This window comes from Macaca nemestrina, chromosome 16, assembly GCF_043159975.1.
Source record: "Macaca nemestrina isolate mMacNem1 chromosome 16, mMacNem.hap1, whole genome shotgun sequence".
Classification (NCBI taxonomy): Eukaryota; Metazoa; Chordata; class Mammalia; order Primates; family Cercopithecidae; genus Macaca; species Macaca nemestrina.
The window spans coordinates 80,210,187-80,229,014 of NC_092140.1; the positions used below are offsets into that span (position 1 = coordinate 80,210,187).

Consider the following 18,828-nt stretch of genomic DNA (forward strand, 5'->3'; position numbering starts at 1 on the left):
ATCCCAACTACTCGGGAGGCTGAGGCAGAAGAATCGCTTGAACCCAGGAGGCAGAGGTTGCAGTTAGCTGAGATCGTGCCACTGCACTCCAACCTGGGCGACAGAGCGAGACTCCATCTCAAAAAAAAAAAAAAAAAAAAAGAAAGAAAGAAAGAAAGAAAAGAAAAGAAAAAAGAAAAAGAAAAATGCAGATCCTCTCATGTTCAAGGTTGTCTTGTATTTAGGCTCACTGGGTATATATAGTATGTAACAGATTACATTGTTTTATCAACTTTCTGAAATGAAAGCTACTTTAAAATTAAAACAGCCAGATTTTTTTAAAAAAAAGCTTTCATTTTTGAAGCCTAGTCTCCAATAATCTGAAGAATTGGGGGTTTGGATGAAGAAACGAAATGTCACTGTTGGTGTTCCAGTGATGGAGATGGCAACAGCAGTAGCTAAGAAGACATTGGCAGAGGTTGCCGGGGGGAGGGGAGGGGGCAAGTAAAGATGCAGCAATGGCCACAGCAGCACAGGGGACCATGACATAAGAAGCATCTACTACAGTCGAGATGGAGGACGAAGTCTTAGAACCAGTAAGAGTTTCGTAAAGTGGCTAGAAACAATATAAATATCTCAAAATTTGTAATTTTTCTATAAGTCTATGTTTAACAAAAATTATTTTAAAATGATCCTATTCACAGCAGCAACAAAAAACTACCTAGGAAGAACTAAAACGAGAATTGTATAAGACCTCTAGTAAATAAAGCAAGTCTTAAACAAATGGAAAGCAGTATCATATTCATGGAAGAAAACTCTCAATATTTTAAGGCTACAAACGTACCCCAGATTAATCTACAAATGCGATATAATCTTAATCAAAATCTCAAAGTTGTTCATGGAACTTGACAAGCTAATTATAAAATTTATATGGAAAAATATGCCAAGACAGCTTGAGAGAGAACAAATTGCTCTGCCAGTTGTCAAGACAGATTATAAGGCTGTGATCATTAAAACGGGTTTGGACTCAGAAGAGTTCAATCCATCAGAAAAGTCCTGCCACAGACCCACACAGAAGTTTAGTGTATGTTAATGGCAATGTCTCAAATCAGCGAGGAAAACATGGGACTTTCTGTAAACGGTGCTTCCAAATTATTTCTCAGCAGCTTTGTGGAGAAAGATATACAAAAGGAGGCCTATGTAAAGGCATGCATTGCAGGCTTGTTTGTGATAAATATGAAAACAACCCCAAACATTTAAGAATAAAAGTAAGTTGGTGAAAAATGCACATAATTTGACACTGTTTACATTTTCACAAGCCATCAAAACAATATGTATTTTGCTATAGGTACAAATATATTTCATGGGAAAAGGTCTGAATGGAAATAATGAGTTGCTTCTGGGAAAGAGGAGGAGGGCACCAGAGTTGAGAATAACAGCCAGAAAAGCTTTATTTCTGGTGGATGATATCATTTTTACAGAAAAAGTTATTCATGTATATTTTCAGTTGTAAAATATTAATTTTAAACACTAATGTTTATTTAATAAGTGTTGAAAATCGAAAAGAACAGTGCTTACACTCATCTGTGCCAAGGTCCAGAAACACATCTTCATGCTTCTTACTTTGTTTGTATTTCTGAGAACTTAAGTTCTGGTTCAAAAACACATTGGAATTTTTAAAAAAATAGAATTAACATAGCTTACTGTGTGAATAATGAGACTTTCAGGAGAAGAAACCCTTGTAAGGTCCTGCCTCCCAAAGGTACTTCAGGAAGGTCATTGCATCTTTCAAAGGCCAATTCCTCATTGGAAAGCAGAGTAAATAAACAAAAACTCCTACACTAACTCCCAGGACTGTGTAGCAAGACAAGATACCCATATGAAATCTCTGACATCTTATCCAGATGTTAGTGACTAGATGCATTGGGGCCATTGAACTTCAAAGTGACCCATGCCGTCCTTCAGGAGTGTGCAAGACCATCCAATGGACCGGATTAGAGCTTCTGTCTATATTTACTTTTATTTCATCCTCTCATGTTAAAATTTCTATTTTTGTGCATGTCTTATAATATACATAGCATATTGGGATGCTAATGTATACGATTATAAATTAAAAGTCTTATATTATGGGCGTGTGTGGCAAATGCGCCTCCCAAATTTCTTTTTAAACTTACTTTTTAAACCACAACTTTTTGAGTAAGCGGAGACAACATTGTGAGCACCAACACACAGAATATCTATTGCGCTGTTAGTTTCTACTCTGCCAGTACCAAGAATGGTTGGCTATAGAAATAAAATATTTTCCTCAAGGAGAGAACATAGTTTGTAAATTTCTCATCCTTTCATAGCCCTGCTAGTCCAAGAGAAAATGTCTTTTGGTCATCAGAGATTTTTTTTTTTTTTTTTTTAAATTAAAGGAATCTATACTCTTGTATTTGGCTCAACCTTGGGACTCCAATCCATGACCAGTGAATTTTCAATTTTATTTGTGTCTCTTTGGCACCAGGTGGCAGCCTCTGTCTCTAACGGCACTTAATGAGCTTCACTTTCTGGTGATAGTACGGAAAGAAAATAGAGTCCTAGCACTTTCTTTTTTGGATGATAATGGTATACTCAATTAGCCAAATAAAGTAACATTTTCATCTTATTGGGCTTATTGGAAAAATTCAAACATCCCTAAAAATGAGGCATGGGGCTGGGAAGTGAGACTTTTTTTTTTCCAATTTATCCCAGATATTATTTCGGGCATTCTGGTTTTGGGGTGTATGATTGTGTGTGTGTGTGGGTGTGCATTTAGAGTTGTAATATTGACCCTAGGCTGTTCAGGTGGTTGATTGAAGGCAGATTGCCTTATTGGTCATTACTGGTTCAATGGGATTCATATTCCAGAAAGAGGAAAGCCTTTTCCTTTTGGGGGCTCTTCTGAACACATTTGAGTGAAAACACTGCCACCCAGTGCTTCTTTTAGGAGAAGCACAATAAATGTACCATGCATGCTTAAAAAGTTTTCTAGGATGAATAGTGTATCACCCATTTTCTTAGTTATATTCAAATAAGGCCTGACAGACTACAGAACATGCCCTGCTTTAAATGCAAAACAATCCGGGCTCAGTGGCTCACAACTGCAATCCCAGCACTTTGGGAGACTGAGGCAGGAGGGTTGCTTAAACAGGAGTTTGAGACCAGCCAGGGTAACAGTGAGACACTGTCTCTACAAAAAATAGAAAAAAAAAATTAGCTGGGTATGGTGGCATGTGCCTATAGTCCCAGCTACCTAGGAGGTTGAGGTGGGAGGATTGCTTGAGCCCAGGAGGTCAAGGCTGCAGTGAGCCACAACTGTACAACTGCACTCCAGCCTGGGTAACAGAAGAAGACCCTGTCTCAAAAATAAAGATAAAATATTCCAGCCCATATCATGCTACATAAAGCAGAGAGGATATCCCGGATGTTGGAATGATTGATTTTCAAGCATGAATTCTAAGACAATCCTGCAAATATTCCAGACTTACGTAGTCATTCTGACCTGGATCATGGCAAAAAGACCAGGCTAAGGGCTTTGTGACCATTTGAATCCTCCCTCAACCTTTCTGCCACAGTCACAGTCGTTCTCGTCTAGCCCTCAAGAAGTGCTCTCCAGGCCGGGCACCGTGGTTCACACCTGTAATCCCAGCACTTTGGGAGGCCAAGGCAGGTGGATCACTTGAGGTCAGGAGTTCGAGACCAGCCTGGCCAACACTGCGAAATCCCGTCTCCACTAAAAATACAAAAATTAGCTGGGCATGGAGGTGAATGCCTGTAATCCCAGCTACTGGGGAGGCTGAGGCAGGAGAATCACTTAAACCCAGAGGCAGAGGTTGCAGTGAGCTGAGATTGCACCAGCCTGAGCAACAGAGCAAGACTCCAACTCAAAAAAAAAAAAAAAACAAAAAACAGTGCTCTCCAGTACAGTTCAAAGCAGCCTTAGGTAGCAGCTCCCTCTTGCAGGGCCCACATCTGGAGAAACCTGTCCTCCCGCCTGGTCTCTTTGCCCTGCCACCCCACAGGCTGTGCATTTGCCCACCTCTCCTCTTCTGCCCTCCTCATTCCCAGGGGAGGGGAAGGTGGGCAAATGCACAGCATTCCAACATCTTTCTCTGAAAATTTCTGGCCTCCTCACCTCTTCTTGTATTTTTCATAGAGCCTGTTGGACAGAAGTGGGATTTGCATCCTCTTTGCGATGAACGAGCACCTTGTTTTGGAAGGTGGTGGAACAGAGCGCCCATTATTTTGGGACCTCTGCTATAACCATAACATCATTTTACACACATAAGTAAAAGAGAGATAATGGCAGTGGGACCTACATCCCAGGGTCATAGAGGATCAAATGAAATAACCCAAATAAAGCCTTGAGCTATTTACTCATCTTTTTTGAGTTATTAGATATTTGGTCAGTGACTTGGTAAATAGAGCAAGAGGTTACCGCATCATCGTTAAAAGTGTGGGCTCCAAGACAAACTCCAGGAGTTGAATCCCAACTATGCCACTTAGTATTCATGACATCTTGAACAACTGGCCTCCCTGTGCGATGGGGATGATTGTAGATGCTATCTCACAGGGTTGTTGTAAGAGTTACAGGCATTGCTACCTGTACACCTCCTGAACAGTGCCAATTAGGTAGTAGCCACTTGTATTACTCAGGGTTCTCCAGAGAAACAAGATCAATAGGATATATATATATATATATAGAGAGAGAGAGAGAGAGAGAGATGGATGACAGGGGATTTGTTAGAGAGATTGGCTCGTGTGACGGTGGAGGCTGAGGAGTTCCACAACAGGCCATCAGAAAGCTGGAGAACCAGAGGAGCTGGTAGTGTGGCTCAATCCAAGTCTGAAGGTCTGAGAAGCAGGGAAGCCAATGGTGTCACTCGCAGTCTGACGCCAGAGACTGGGAACCTGGGGGACTGTAGGTGCAAGTCTTGGGGTCCAATTGTAATGTAGGTCCTATTGTCATTTTCTCTCTTTTACTTCTGGGTGTAAAAGGATGTTATGTTGGGTCTCCTTCTATCCTAGTTCTAGCAGAGGGCTGGAGAACTTGGAGTTCTGGAGAACAGGAGAAGCGGGTGTCCCAGCTTCAGGAGAAACAGAGAATTCACCTTTCCTCTGCCTTTCTGTTCTATCTGAGCCCTCGGTCGATTGGGTGGTGCCCGCCCTCATTGGTGAGGGCAGGTTTTATTTACTCAGTTCACTGACCCAAATGCCAGTCTCCTCCTGGAAACACCCTCACAGACACACCCAGAACTTATGCCTTACCAGTTATCTGGGCCTCCCTTAATCCAGTCAAGTTAACACCTAAAATCAACCATCACACCCTTTGATAAGCATTGGGTATTGTATTTAGTTTTCTTCATCACTTATATCCATGATTTCCCTTATTTGGATTCCTATAAGAAAAATGAACTATTGTGGGGTCTTTTCATGCTCTTTCCCCATTGAAATTAGTATTTGTCTAATATGAGCTCGATAAAAGAGGTTTGTTGAGAAATGAACATTAAAATGCAGACACAGATTATTTTTTCAGGGGTACCAAGGTGGAAGCAATAATCTGGAGGGGATGGGAAAAAAACTCACCAAAAAGGACACATTGTCTTGAAGGCCAGGTAGCACTTCATGAAGTCAAGAAGAGGTGAGTGGGTATTCCAAGCAGCAGGCATAGCACAGGGAACAAGGACATGGGACCACCTGGAAAGAGGAGACTGGAGTGGCTGCAGCAGACGGTGTTAGACGTAAAACAGGAACAGTCTGGGAAGGGCAAACATGGCACCAAAATCAATTGTGTGAGTAATAGTAAAGTGCTGAATATGTTTCCAGTAGGGAAGAGACATGATAAGACTTGCTTTTGCCTCTCTCTCTCTCTCTCTCTCTCTCATTCTCTCTTCTCTCTCTCCCCTCCCTCCCTTCCCCCCTTCCTCCCTTCCCCCCTTCCTCCCTCCCTCCCTCCCTCCCTCCCTCCCTCCCTCCCTCCCTCCCTCCCTCCCTTCCTTCCTTCCTTCCTTCCTTCCTTCCTTCCTTCCTTCCTTCCTTCCTTCCTTCCTTCCTTCCCTCCCTCCCTCCCTCCCTCCCTCCCTCCCTCCCTCCCTCCCTTCCATACATCTTGCTCTGTCACCCAGGCTGGAGTGCAGTGGAGCCATCTTGACTCACTGCAAGCTCCGCCTCCCGGGTTCACGCCATTCTCCTGCCTCAGTCTCCCGAGTAGCTGGGACTACAGGCACCCGCCCCCACGCCCAGCTAATTTTCTGTATTTTTAGTAGAGACGGGGTTTCACCGTGTTAACCAGGATGGTCTCGATCTCCTGACCTTGTGATCCGCCCGCCTTGGCCTCCCGAAGTGCTGGGGTTACAGGCGTGAGCCACCGCGCCCGGCCAAGACTTGCTTTTTCTAAATATTATTGTAGCAGCAGAGAAGGGAGAAAGAAGAGGAGGGAGACAAGGTGACAAATGAGTCATTGACTACTTACCCAGGGTGAGCCGAAGAGGGCAGGCACTAAGGTAGCAGGGAGGAAGAGGAGATGCTGGGACTGAGAGATATTTCTGAGGGAGGATCCGCGGGGCTTAGTGACGGACTGAAAAGGACAGGAACACATCAGTGATCATCCTAATAGGCATCCTGATAGATCAACCTGATAGGTTGGGGAAGTTCTCCTGAATAATATCCTGCAGAGTGTTTTCCAGCTTGGTTCCATTCTCCCCGTCACTTTCAGGTACACCAATCAGACGTAGATTTGGTCTTTTCACAAAATCCCGTATTTCTTGGAGGCTTTGTTCCTTTCTTTTTACTCTTTTTTCTCTAAATTTCTCTTCTCGCTTCATTTCATTCATTTGATCTTCAATCACTGATGCCCTTTCTTCCAGTTGATTGAATTGGCTACTGAAGCCTGTACATTCATCACGCAGTTCTCGCGCCATGGTTTTCAGCCTGGCCAGCATTTTCTTTCTATTTTTGTTTTGTTTTGCTTTTCAGCAATCCCTACCCTAAATTAGACATTAATATCATTAACGTACAGCCAATGTTTGTTTGGATATGCACACATAGTTACATGTTTATCTTTTGGCCACTGATTTTTTGGGGGGGGTGTGGGGTTAGACCTTCACCCTGAAATACATCATTCAGTGAAAGTGTGTTGATAGTGAATTTTTTGTCTCAAAATATTAAGTAATTTTCTCTCAGTTCTTTCTTTCCTTCCTTCCTTCCTTTCTTCCTTCCTTCCTTCTTTTTCTCCTTCTTTCTTTCCTTTTCTTTCTTCCCTTTTTCTTTCCTTCCTTCCTCCCTCCCTCCCTCCCTCTCTCCCTCTTTCTTTCCTTTTCTCCTTCCTTCCTTTTTTCTTTTTCTCTCTCTTCTTTCTTCATTTCTTTTCCCTTCCTTCCTTCTTCTTTCTTTCCTTCTTTCTTCTTCCTTTCCCCTTCCTTCCTTCCTCCCTCCCTCTGTCCCTTCCTCCCTCTCTCTCTTCTTTCTTTCCTTCTTTCCTTTTTTCTTCCTTCCTTTCCTTTTCTTTCTTCCCTTTTTCTTTTCCTTCTTTCTTCTTTCTCCTTCCTTCCTCCCTCCCTCCCTCTCTTCTTTCTTTCCTTCTTTTTTTTCTTTCCTTCCTTCCTTCTTCTTTTTCTTTCTTCTTTTCTTTCTTTTTCTCTTTCTTCTTTCTTTTTTCTTTTTCTTTCTTTTTCTCTTTCTGTTCTTTCTTTTTCTTTCTTTTCTTTCTTTCCTTTTGAGACTGAGTCTCACTGTATCACCCAGGCTTGAGTGCAGTGGCACAATCTCAGCTCACTGCAACCCCTGCTCCAGGGTTCAAGTGATTCTCTTTCCTCAGCCTCCCAAGTAGCTGAGATTACAGGTGCACGCCACCACACCCGGCTAATTTTTGTATTTTTAGTAGAGACAGGGTTTCACCATCTTGGCCAGGCTAGTCTCAAACCCCTGACCTTTAGTGATCCACTTGCCTTGGCCTCCCAAAGTGCTGGGAGTATAGGTGTGAGCCACCACTCCCGGCCTCTCTCAGCCCTTTAAACAGATCATCATTGATTGGCTTCTGATTGTACTGCTGAGAGATCTGCTGCCGTACTTTTCTCCCCCATAGGTAATCTGTCCTTGCTTTTAGAATTGTCTTTATCTGCAGTTTTAGCTCCCTCTTTAGAGACTGTAGGGAGTTCCCTAATTTTCTTATGATAAAACATTAAAATAAGTATGTGTTTATTTTATTACACATTTCTAGGCGTGTTGTTGAGGGAAGTTTTCTTTGTGTGTGTGTGTAAATACGTCAGTTCTCTCTTGGGATCTTGGCTGGGATACCTCTGTGGTATGAGACATTCTGTGCCACTTCCCAGAGCTTCCTGCAGGGCGGGGCTTCAGTCACTCCCTGTGGAGCTGGTTTAGTAACACACCCTCTACTGGCCATTTTCTCTTTCCTGCAGTACCTCCCTCACTCCAAAGCTGGCTCCCAGTGCCCCTCAAAGACCTAAGGGCCCATGTCTTTATTTTAGGTCTGTATACTTGTAAAGGAAGCCTCCAAAATATTCTGTCAGTGCCTTTCCAGGGAACTCCACGTTTGCCTATAGTAAACAATACTGCCCAGTGGGGATTTGGGGGGGTTCAGGGAATTTATAAAATCTAATATGAACAAGAAAAAAGGTCAATATGTAAAGTTGTAGTATGTAAAAATATATAAGATGTCTCAAAGAAAATATCTCAGAGGTTTAATCATTCCCTATAAGGTGGAATTCTGGACAATTTTCCCCAACTTCTTTTCTACCTGCCAAAGTTTCTATATTAAGCATGCATCACTTTGATAAACAGGGATAAGATTCCAAAATAAAACAACAATATAGTAATATTGAATTAAATTCAAGGAGAGAAATGGCATTGAAAGTAGAGGCTGCTTCTTCAGTAAATCCCTTTTATCCTGCTTTGTGGTTTGGCCTTGATATGTCTTAGCATTCAAACTAGTCCAGATAGACTCAGTTGATCAGGTTTTAGCACGTGCATGTGCTTGCTTTTCTACATTTAAACATTCCAATAATTGCCCAGGAATTTTTTTTTTTTTTTGACTTTAGGAACTTCAATTGAGTCAGCTCTGCTGGGAAGTCCTTCTGTGCAGTGAGGGTACAGACCTGACCTAGCTGAGCCTCTGCCAGGTGGGCAGCGCTATGTGTGGGCCACAAACCCTTGTGGTATATGAGGCAGGAGTAGTTCCTACTCCTAGGAGTATGTGGTGTTAAGTGGACAGTCTCATGGTGTCCACTACAAATCTCTTCCTTACAGGGTTATGTAAGTTTTTGAGTTAATGTATGTAAAGTTTAATTCACCTCTTCAGTAGACACTGCTGCACTGTTCTAGGCATTGGCGAATCAGCAAAGAACAAAACAGACAAGCAGCCTTGTTCTAATGGGGCACACAGTTGAGATATAACACTTGACCCACAGTAGCTACTCAATGAATTACACATCTCCCTGTTGCTCCAGCAAGCTTAAGATGGAAAGTGTCTGTGAAGAGCTGGACTTCTGTAGTATGTAGAGGGACATCTAAGATTTTGGGATTTGGCACAGTTGCAGCAGCTCAAAGGAAAACACCATGAGCTATGTGTAGAGTGTCCTAACTCAATGAAGGAGGATCTTAAATGCAACGGCCCTGACACTGCTCCCTGAAGGCCCTGCTCAGGCTAGCGGAATCCGGTCTGTGTATATTTTATGTGGGGTGGGGTGAGAACATGGAAATGATCTGTTACTATTTTCACTTGAATTTCTGAAGGCAGCTGCTCTCTACCCAAGGTAGGCTAGCCATATAGGGAAAACAAGACTGGCCCAGATCTAGTGGTATAATTGAGGCTACCACTTCATTCTCTGGGTGTCAGATATCACAGTTGAGGAGGGAGGCCCAGATTCTGTGGTTTTTACAACACGGGTCAAGGAATCTTAAGTGTTCTCAAATATGCCCAAAAAACAGGTAGGCGTCACCTGAACCCCAAATCCATCATAGCAAATTTGCTACTCCTGTTATGTTATGCTATAAGTTTTAGTTTAGGAGGAAAAAAAAAAAAAAAAGAGTATCGTGAGGGGTGTGTGTGTGTGTGTCGACAGATAGCTGGAGTCATTCTTCTGATAGCTATACATGAATATACAGTCATGTATCACATAACACCACTTTGGTCAATAATGAACTAAATATACAACAGTGGTCTCCTAAGATTATATAATACCATATTTTTACTGTACCTTTCCTATGCTTAACTATGTTTAGATACACAAATACTAACCATTGTGTTACAACAACCTACATTATTCAGTATAGTATCATGCTGAGCAGGTTTGTGTCCTGGGAGCAACAGGCCACATAGCCTAGGTGTGTGGTGGGCTATACTACTAAGTGTGTAAATATACTCTATGATGTTTGCACAATGATGAAATCACCTGACACATTTATCAGATTGTCACATGATGCATTACTATATATTCTTTCTCCATACACACATACATACATATACATATGTGCACAGATGCATATATATACATTACATGATTGCTACAATCTCTTTCAGCAGTGACACCCTATGATGGGTGTGTGTGTGTGTGTGTGTGTGTGTGTGTGTGTGTGACTAGGGTCAACCTTTTTGATGGGTAAGTCAATCACAAAGTGGTTTGTACAAATCTGAAGTTTTAATGGCTGTTAAATAATAAAGGAAGGATATTTGCACTATATACATTCTGTCCACTGATGGTACTGTCAGCTGGCCATGCATTTTATTGCACATATAAACAGTGTACAAGGATCTTGAAGATGTCTTAGCCATACACGGACGGCATTTAAAAGAAAAAAAAGCAATTTTACAGAAGACTGAAGCCATTTACATTACACAGCCAACTTCAAGAAAATAATAAAAATTAATATCAAAAGAAATACTTTAATTTTGAAAAAAAAAAAAAAAGTCTCTCGAAACAATGATTACAGAGCTTCATGCCACCATATATACACGTAAAAAAATATTTCAGGACCCCGCATTCTGAATGCCCGTGAAGGTGCAGCAGGCTAAATTCCTACTTATATAGTCAACTTTTGAATGTTGCTTAAATTGTATACACTCTTTGTCCAAAATGTTTCTTTACATCATTATGCTATTTGACAAAACAGGTATTTGTGCAGTACAGAAAAATATTAAAATACATTTTAAGTTAGGTTAAAGTGCACAGTACATCTGATAGGAAATAACTGCTAGCTGCCAATCCAAATTTCTGTTTTCAGAAATCTCCCCCCATCTTCCCAAGAGCGGAGGGCAGCCGTTGTCTTGGTTGATGTTGGTCTGTGCTGACTGCACACTGAATCCTCCTCCTGGTGGTGCCTTTTCTCTTGCGTCCCCCTCTACATTTGTCTTACAAACTGTGCCTGCTGCTGCTCTAAAAACTTCTAATGGCTTTTCAAGGAGGTGAAAGTGCAGTCAGCATTCGCAAGACTTAGAAAGGTTAATTCCTGGGACAGCTGTGATTGCAGCGTGAGTGCGCATGCGTGGAACTGCCTGCAGAAGGCTGCCGTGTTCCGTGAAGCCATCTGTGAATCTCTGAGAGCAGCATGGGTTCCATTCCTTGGCTGGTTCTTCTCTAGCCCTATTTTGTTGCACTTGCTCCCTCCTCAGCCACTCAGCCTCACAAACTCCACTTACTGCACCCTCCCCTTAGCCTGCCTTGGTGGTACTGCCCACAGGTTCACAATGTCTCACTTCTGAGGTTTCACACCAGAGACTGTGAATCTTGCAGGATTTTACAGACTACGTGGAAAACCACCAACCACCAAATTAAAATAACATAAGCACATCTCAGAATCATTTCCTCTTTTAAAACTGGCAGTTGTAAGAAGTGCTGGTTTCCTGATTCAGGTCCTATGTGCCTTAAGTAATTTCGGATACTCAATCGAAGCTTCCCTTCAAATCCTTTTTGGTTCAACAATCAACTTTTCGTCATCTCCACTTTCCTATACCATTTCTTCATTATCTACCTTTGGTGCAAAGCTCTCTTTAATGTAACCCAAGTTACAGTGCAAAAGTATACTTCAAGACAGATGACGCTAACACTTATTATTTCTTTGTGTTAAAACGTGAATGTTTTGTGCATAGCAAAAGAAGTATGAATCCAAAAAATAATTGTTCACATTTTATCTTCAAGTTTAATATGTCTTTTTTTTTTCCATCACAGCTATTTACAAATAACTTTGGGGTGCTCTCTTGATTTTAGTCAGTTTGTTATATTGGGGGACAGAGGGCTGCTGGAATGTAGGAAACTGGATGGAATGCAGAAATATAAATAAGACTGACGTTCCACAAACCAAAGTGTCAATACTGCCTCCCCAGAGAAGTTGTGTCCCAAAAGCACCTGTTTTTTGCTTTTTTTTTTTTTTTTTTTTTTGGAATCATATACACCAGAAACATGATTACTGAGACCTAAACTACCGCACACCAAAGAGGATAGAAAATAACTCAATATTTATAATATTAAAATAAAGTGTTTAACCACAAAAAAGCAGTAATAAAATAGTTTCCTAATTTACAATTTGCATCCAAAGGATGAATAACAACTCACTAATAAATAATATTTATATAAATATTTTGTATGTCGAAAATAGTTTTTTAAAAGGCAATGGTCTCAAGAAACTTCTTGAAAAATTTGGTGGTGAAAAACCTGATTGTTCCCCCCTCCCCCCACCCCCGACTAAATACATGATGAGTTTGGTTTTAATAAAACGAATGCATCTTGCTGCAAAACGGTTGTGCTTGGCATTTTGGTAATGGCAGTTGGTGAGTGTGGAAAGGATGAAGGAGGGTGGAAAAGGCATTGATGTGCTGCTCAGTTTTTTTTTTCTCCAGCTCCCTCTCTGGTTTCAAGATAAATACCTGTCAAGTCTTAAAGTCGGAGGTCGGCTCTGAAAGGTAGAAAATCCTCCCTTAGACTGAAAATTGTTTCAATGTAACTGGAGTCAGTGAAGTGACAGGCAGTGGGTGGGAGAGAGGGTTAAACAGGTGCCTGGAGCAGAGTTCAGGATCCTGGATGACAGCAGAGTCTGAGCCCCCAGTGGAGAAGGGGTAGTTTCATGTGAATAGAGCCTTCGTTACGGTGATGTCTAGTAATGCTTGAATGGTAATGCCCACTTTGACCAGGCCTTTTTCTTCAAGGATGTGGTGGGGTAGACATAGCTTTTCCTAAAAGGAAAAAGAATAAAACATCAATTTTTAGATGATAGTACTCTCATCATAAAATCCTGCTACATCATTGACGAAAGTTAGGTTGAACACTCTGTAGTATGCCTGTTTGATCACCTAAGCCAAGTTCCTTCCTTTGCTTTCAACCCACTGCAAAGACCTTTTCTATGTTTGCAGATAAAATAATGATTTTTCACACATGCAGATTGTTTCAAAAAGGCTCCTAATCACCATGAAGTCTGCAGATCTAAATATTTAAGAAAGCTTTACACTAAATAACTTGAGCTGGAGTCAGAGAGCACACATCAAGAATATAATAGCTTCTATTCTTATAAAGCAAACTTGCAAATAGCCCCTGACACATTTTAAAGGCACTCAAATACTCATTTGTACCGATCACACATTGTTATACTGACCATACACCTTCATTGAGTTCATTTTACTTCCTGTGACCTCTGGAACGCAGGCAAGTGGGTGGACTGGCAGCCTTTCTTCGTGGTTTATGAACAGTCTTTATAAATTGGTAATTATAACTACAGTCCTCAATAGCCTCCCTTCAAGACTCTTTCATAAAACTGTCAAAAGCACAAATGTCCTGCTACTCTCCCATGTTGCATTTTTGCTCTTGGGAAATGTCCAGGACATACTATTTAAGAAAAACAATAAGCGTGAGTCACTTCTTGTGTGTAGAACCTTTCATGCTCCACAAACCAGTTTACAGAATAACACAATGAAGTAATTTTCCACCATTGTTATTTCACCCTGATCTGATATCTTTCAAGGGAACTTCTTCCAGGGTGTGTCTCCTTGGCTGGGAAAAGACACCACGGCAAATATTCTCTTATCTACTTGAGGACAGTGTGTTTTCCACAGCCCAATGTTTGTTTTTTCTTTTTTCTTTTCTTTGACAGGTAAAAAAAAAAAAAATTGCATTTATTTATGGTGTCCAACATGATATTTTGATAAAAGTATACATTGTGGAATGGCTAAGTCAAGCTAATTATCATATGCATTATCTCAGATACTTGTTTTTTTTGGTAAGAACACTTAAAATCGAGTCTGTTCTCAATTTTCAAGTACAAAATACATTATGATGAACTATAGTCACCATTTTGTATCCTTTGACCAATATCTTCCTATCCCAACCTCCCTACCCAACCCCTGGTAACCACCATTCTACTCTCTGCTTTTGTGAATTCAACTTTTTTAGATTCCACATATTAGTGAGGTCATGCAGTATTTGTCCTTCCGTGCCTGGCTTATTTTACTTAGCATAATATCCTCTAGGTTCATCTATGTTGTTGCAAATGACGGGATTTCCTTCTTTTTAAGGCCGAGTGGCGCTGTTTCGAAGGAGAATTTCAGTGGGATCTGCATCCAGCCCCAGGTGATGGAGTCACTGTTCAGCAGGAAGCCAATTGGTGTGCTCTGCAAGGAAGGGCTTCCTCTCACGTGACACTTGCTTGAGGAACCAGATCTTCTTGCTGCCTCAATGCACAACTCTCCAAAAATTACCACAGACACAGGCACGCTGGGCTTTAAAAACTTTCAAAGGACATGCCATGACATCTCCAATAACTTGTTCCACTGTCTCAATTGTCAGTGGGTCTTACTCTCTCACCATCTTACTTCCCTACTTGTAGCAAATTCAGAGAACCTCAGACTTTAACCTAGGCCTTAACAGATGGCCCCATGTCAACAGAAGACAGTTGATTCTTTAAACGACAATTTTAACCGTGATTTCATGTCACTGCTGTGTATCAAACTAGGATTATCTTGTCAATGGCATATCAGGTGAGCATACAGGTTCATGCTGCCTGACAATTTATTAGCCAAGTATCAACCTGAGAAAGGATGGGGGAGTTCTGACTGAGTTGTGAGCTGTGAGCCAGGCTGTTAACGATGGTGCCTCCTTTTGTGACATGGTGAGGGATGTCTGTGGCCAGATGACAGTGTTCAGCCTCCCCTGGCACCATCTGCCATGGGCTTGTGAAATCACTTGAATCTGGCATTTCATTGTTAAGGCAGGTTCCACAAGGGCAAAGACATGTCTTCCTCATTCTATAGGCTCTGACAGCACCCAAGTCGACATCTGGCTTTGCAGGAAATTGCAAATGGCTGCTAAGTACAGTTAAGCTCCTGGTGCCAGGTATTACTTGGGTAAAATAAGTCTTCACTTCATACCATATGTTAAAATCAATTTGAAATGAAATAAAGAGTTGGATGTTAAAAAAAAAAAATCTACAACACTCCTCCCAATAACAAAGGTGAATATTTAGTACTTTTTTTCTGATAAATGGATGGGGAAGGATTTTCTAAGCTAAAAAAAGCATTATGAAAAAGTCACAAAGGAAAAGAGCAAAACAATTGATTACCTAAATATTTAAAGTTTCCATGTGTTAAAAAAACAAACCCGATTAATGAGAAGATAAGTAACACTTAAATAAAAAAGTGTTTGCATCAAATTACAAAGGAAACAATGTGAATGGTGGCTCATGCCTGTAACCTAAGTTCTTTGGGAGGCTGAGGCTGGAAGATCACTTGAGGCCAAGAGTTCAAGACTAACCTGGTCAACATAGTGAGACCCCCATTTCTTCAAAACAAAGAAAACCAGCTGGGCACGGTGGTGTGCACCTGTGGTCCCAGCTACTTGGGAGGCTGAGGTGGGAGGATCATTTGAGCCCAGGAATTTGAGGCTGTGGTGAGCTATGAGTATGCCACTGCACTCCAGCCTGGGCAATAGAGCCTTGCCCCATCTCAAAAAAAAAAAAAAAATTACAAAGCGTTTTATATGACACATAAGCTCAACAAATCAGCAGGAAAAACACTAAGAAATTAATAGACCACTGGGCAAGGAATGTGAATAGAAATTGCTGAATGAGGGATTTGCTTCAGGCAATGCAGCAAGACATTTTGCTTTTCAACCTTGGCATTTAGTTATGTGTAGTCTAGAATGTGCCTGAATTCTAGCACTAGTATTTCCATAGAGCCTAATTTCTGCGAACAACACAGCTTATATGGAGCAAGGTGTCCTATCCTGCGTCCTGAAAAGAGAGTGGCATGTGTCCTCCAATGAGAGACTGACCCCAGTGCCTGATGAGCAGTGGCTCCAGTGGCCTTCAGGGTCCTGAGCTGAAGGCCATGTGAGGGAAAGGCTGGGGGCTCCACAGAAACAGGGATGGAGAGGTATCGAGGCCCCAGCCTCCTGCCAATAGGACACTTGGACACTTCACAGACTGAGTTAGGTGAAGGGCACCCTCTTTCCCAGGCCCTTGTTTTTTCAAGCACTGTTTCTCGCCTTCCCGGTCTCCACATTCCAAGCCAGGTGCAGAGTCCAAGATCCTCCCTCCTGCTTGTATGGCTAGTGATGAGGAGTAAACAGAAGACATAAAAAGGTACCCCTTGAATTCTTCCTGCCTCTTTTCAGATCTCCTGAGGAAGCCCAGAAGTGTCCTCAGATTACTTTGCTGAGGTTGGAGGGATGTAAGAAGACTTGCACAGGAAAACAGAAACCTTATACAAGCAAGGACGTTCTGGTTATTCTATCACAGGATTGGAATGAAGACTCTGGTGGGAATTACACCTTGAGGTGCTGGCTGGAAGGATGGCCAAGGGGAGGCTTCCAACCAGGAGGCGTCCCAAGAAGGGGTCAGGGCCATTGCCATCACACCAGCCAGGACACTGCATCTCCCACAGAGTGGGTGATCCTTGAAGTGTGCACAGAAGCTGGAATTAGGAAGGAATCATGGTAGGTTTACAGCTGGATGAGGAATGACTCAGAAGAGAAGGGCCTTCTAAGGATCAGGCAGGTAAAGTGGCCCTTCCAGCCGGCCCCTTGTTCATAACGGACTTACAGCAGAGACAGCTGTACCTTTATATTGACTTGAAATGAATTTAAGTTGCACTGTTATAGGATCCCAGAGATTTTTGTTGAGAACATGACTGCAGACTCTTAGTTTGCCCATGGGCTTTTTCTGTTGAGTTTCTTTTTAAAGTACCGAGCAGAGTCATGAAGTAGTCTCCTGCATAAAATAATGCTTCTGACCGTCTTTGAAGAACTCATGCTTCAAGTTACTTCTCCAACGGTAGAATCTATTAGGTTCACCCATATCGCCTCATCCACCCTTCTGAGCCACAGCAAAAGAAGTTGGAAAAAACAAGCCATAAAGACTAAACGCTAACTTTCAAAACCTTCTGGGCTACCTCTTACATGCCTGGCACCAACACTACCGATTTGCATTGGTGATTTCTTTATGATAACCCTGCAAGACAGACATTAATATCTGCATTTCACAGATGAGAAAACTAAGACAGAGACAGACTTGAAGTAACTTTTTGACATTAAACAGCTGGTAAGTCCTGGAACCAGGGTTTGAACCACATGTATCTTAGAGCCAGGGCTCTTTACATAACACTATGCCTCTTCCCATAAATCCCTTACTTAATGGGTGAATATGTTAGGTCTGTGGTCATGATTTAGGAAGAGGTCCCGTGGCCCCTGGAGTGTTTTGATGGCAAGTCCCATCAACTTCAATGTCAGGTGGGACCAGCGAATCCTCAATTCAGTGTCAGGGTTCGCTCTGACACTCAGCTCATCTTATCCTGGCAGCAAACACCTGGTGGGAACAGGATGAGCCGTCACTGCCTGGCTCTCCTCCTTCTACAGTTTCTTATGATCCCAAAGAGATACACACTTACTTCTAAGCCAGCCACTAGCCTAAAATGGCATCATCCCACCAGCATATTTCATTTTGTTCAGGTTGCTTCTTATATATAAAATCCTGGCACTATATTGTTTGAGCCTTAAAACTATCTGTGCGTTACTTTAATGTATGAGAGCTTTAAGTTCCTGCATCAGTTTCTTCAGTGTGAAATGGAGACCATCCAACATCTTACAGAGATTTCTTGTTGCTCCTCCCTGGATTATTTACTTTGCAACCATGCTACCGTCTAGTCCATCCTCTCCCTAGAAAACTTCATTCTCTACACACACATATGCCTCAACCCCAGTCCCTCTCCTCTGCCCACTCCACCTGGCTATTCCTACAACTTCACTAAGTCTCGGCAGAAACACCACCATCCCAGGATGTGTTCATGGTGCCCTATTCCCCATCAGGGTCAGTTCTCTTTTCCAGAATCCTGTACCTGCTCCACCACAGGTCCTTATCACCTGAATTCCTCTTTACTTGTCTAAGGACCCACTAGATCAAGGGTTGGCAAACTATGGCCTGCAGGCTAATCCAGCCCGCAGCCAGTTTTTGTAAATAAAGTTTTATTGGCACACAGCCACACCCATTTTTGATGTATCGTCTATGGCTGCATTTATGGTACACAAGCAGAACTGGGTAATCCCAACAGAATCTGCATGGCCCGAGAAGCCTAAAATGTTTCCTCTAGGCCCTTTACAAAACAAGCTTGGAGACTCTTGGTACAGACTGTAAGCTTTTTGAGGACCAGGTCATGTGTCCCGGTGACGTTTTTATCCCCAGGGCCTTGCAGAGATTGCTCATTCAGTATTTATGGAATGAATGAATGAACACAAAAATGTACAAAGTTGCAGTCAAAAGCCAGGAAACTAGACTCTGACCACCTTAAAGAAGAAAAAAAGGGCACATTCTATATACCAAATTGATTGTTTATTGAGA

At 42.0% G+C, this 18,828-nt stretch overlaps 1 protein-coding gene across 2 annotated transcripts in view; it reads right to left on the reverse strand.

The window, feature by feature from the left end:
- Positions 1 to 10,871: 10,871 nt before the first annotated feature.
- The window catches only part of LOC105490674 (leucine rich repeats and calponin homology domain containing 1), a 204,122-nt gene continuing 196,165 nt past the window's right edge, over positions 10,872 to 18,828 (reverse strand). For both annotated transcript variants that reach the window (XM_011756544.3, XM_011756546.2), the window contains one exon: positions 10,872 to 13,183. In XM_011756544.3, the coding sequence (XP_011754846.2) occupies positions 13,073 to 13,183 (111 nt within the window). In that variant the 3' untranslated portion in view covers positions 10,872 to 13,072. The remainder of the gene's footprint in view (positions 13,184 to 18,828) is intronic.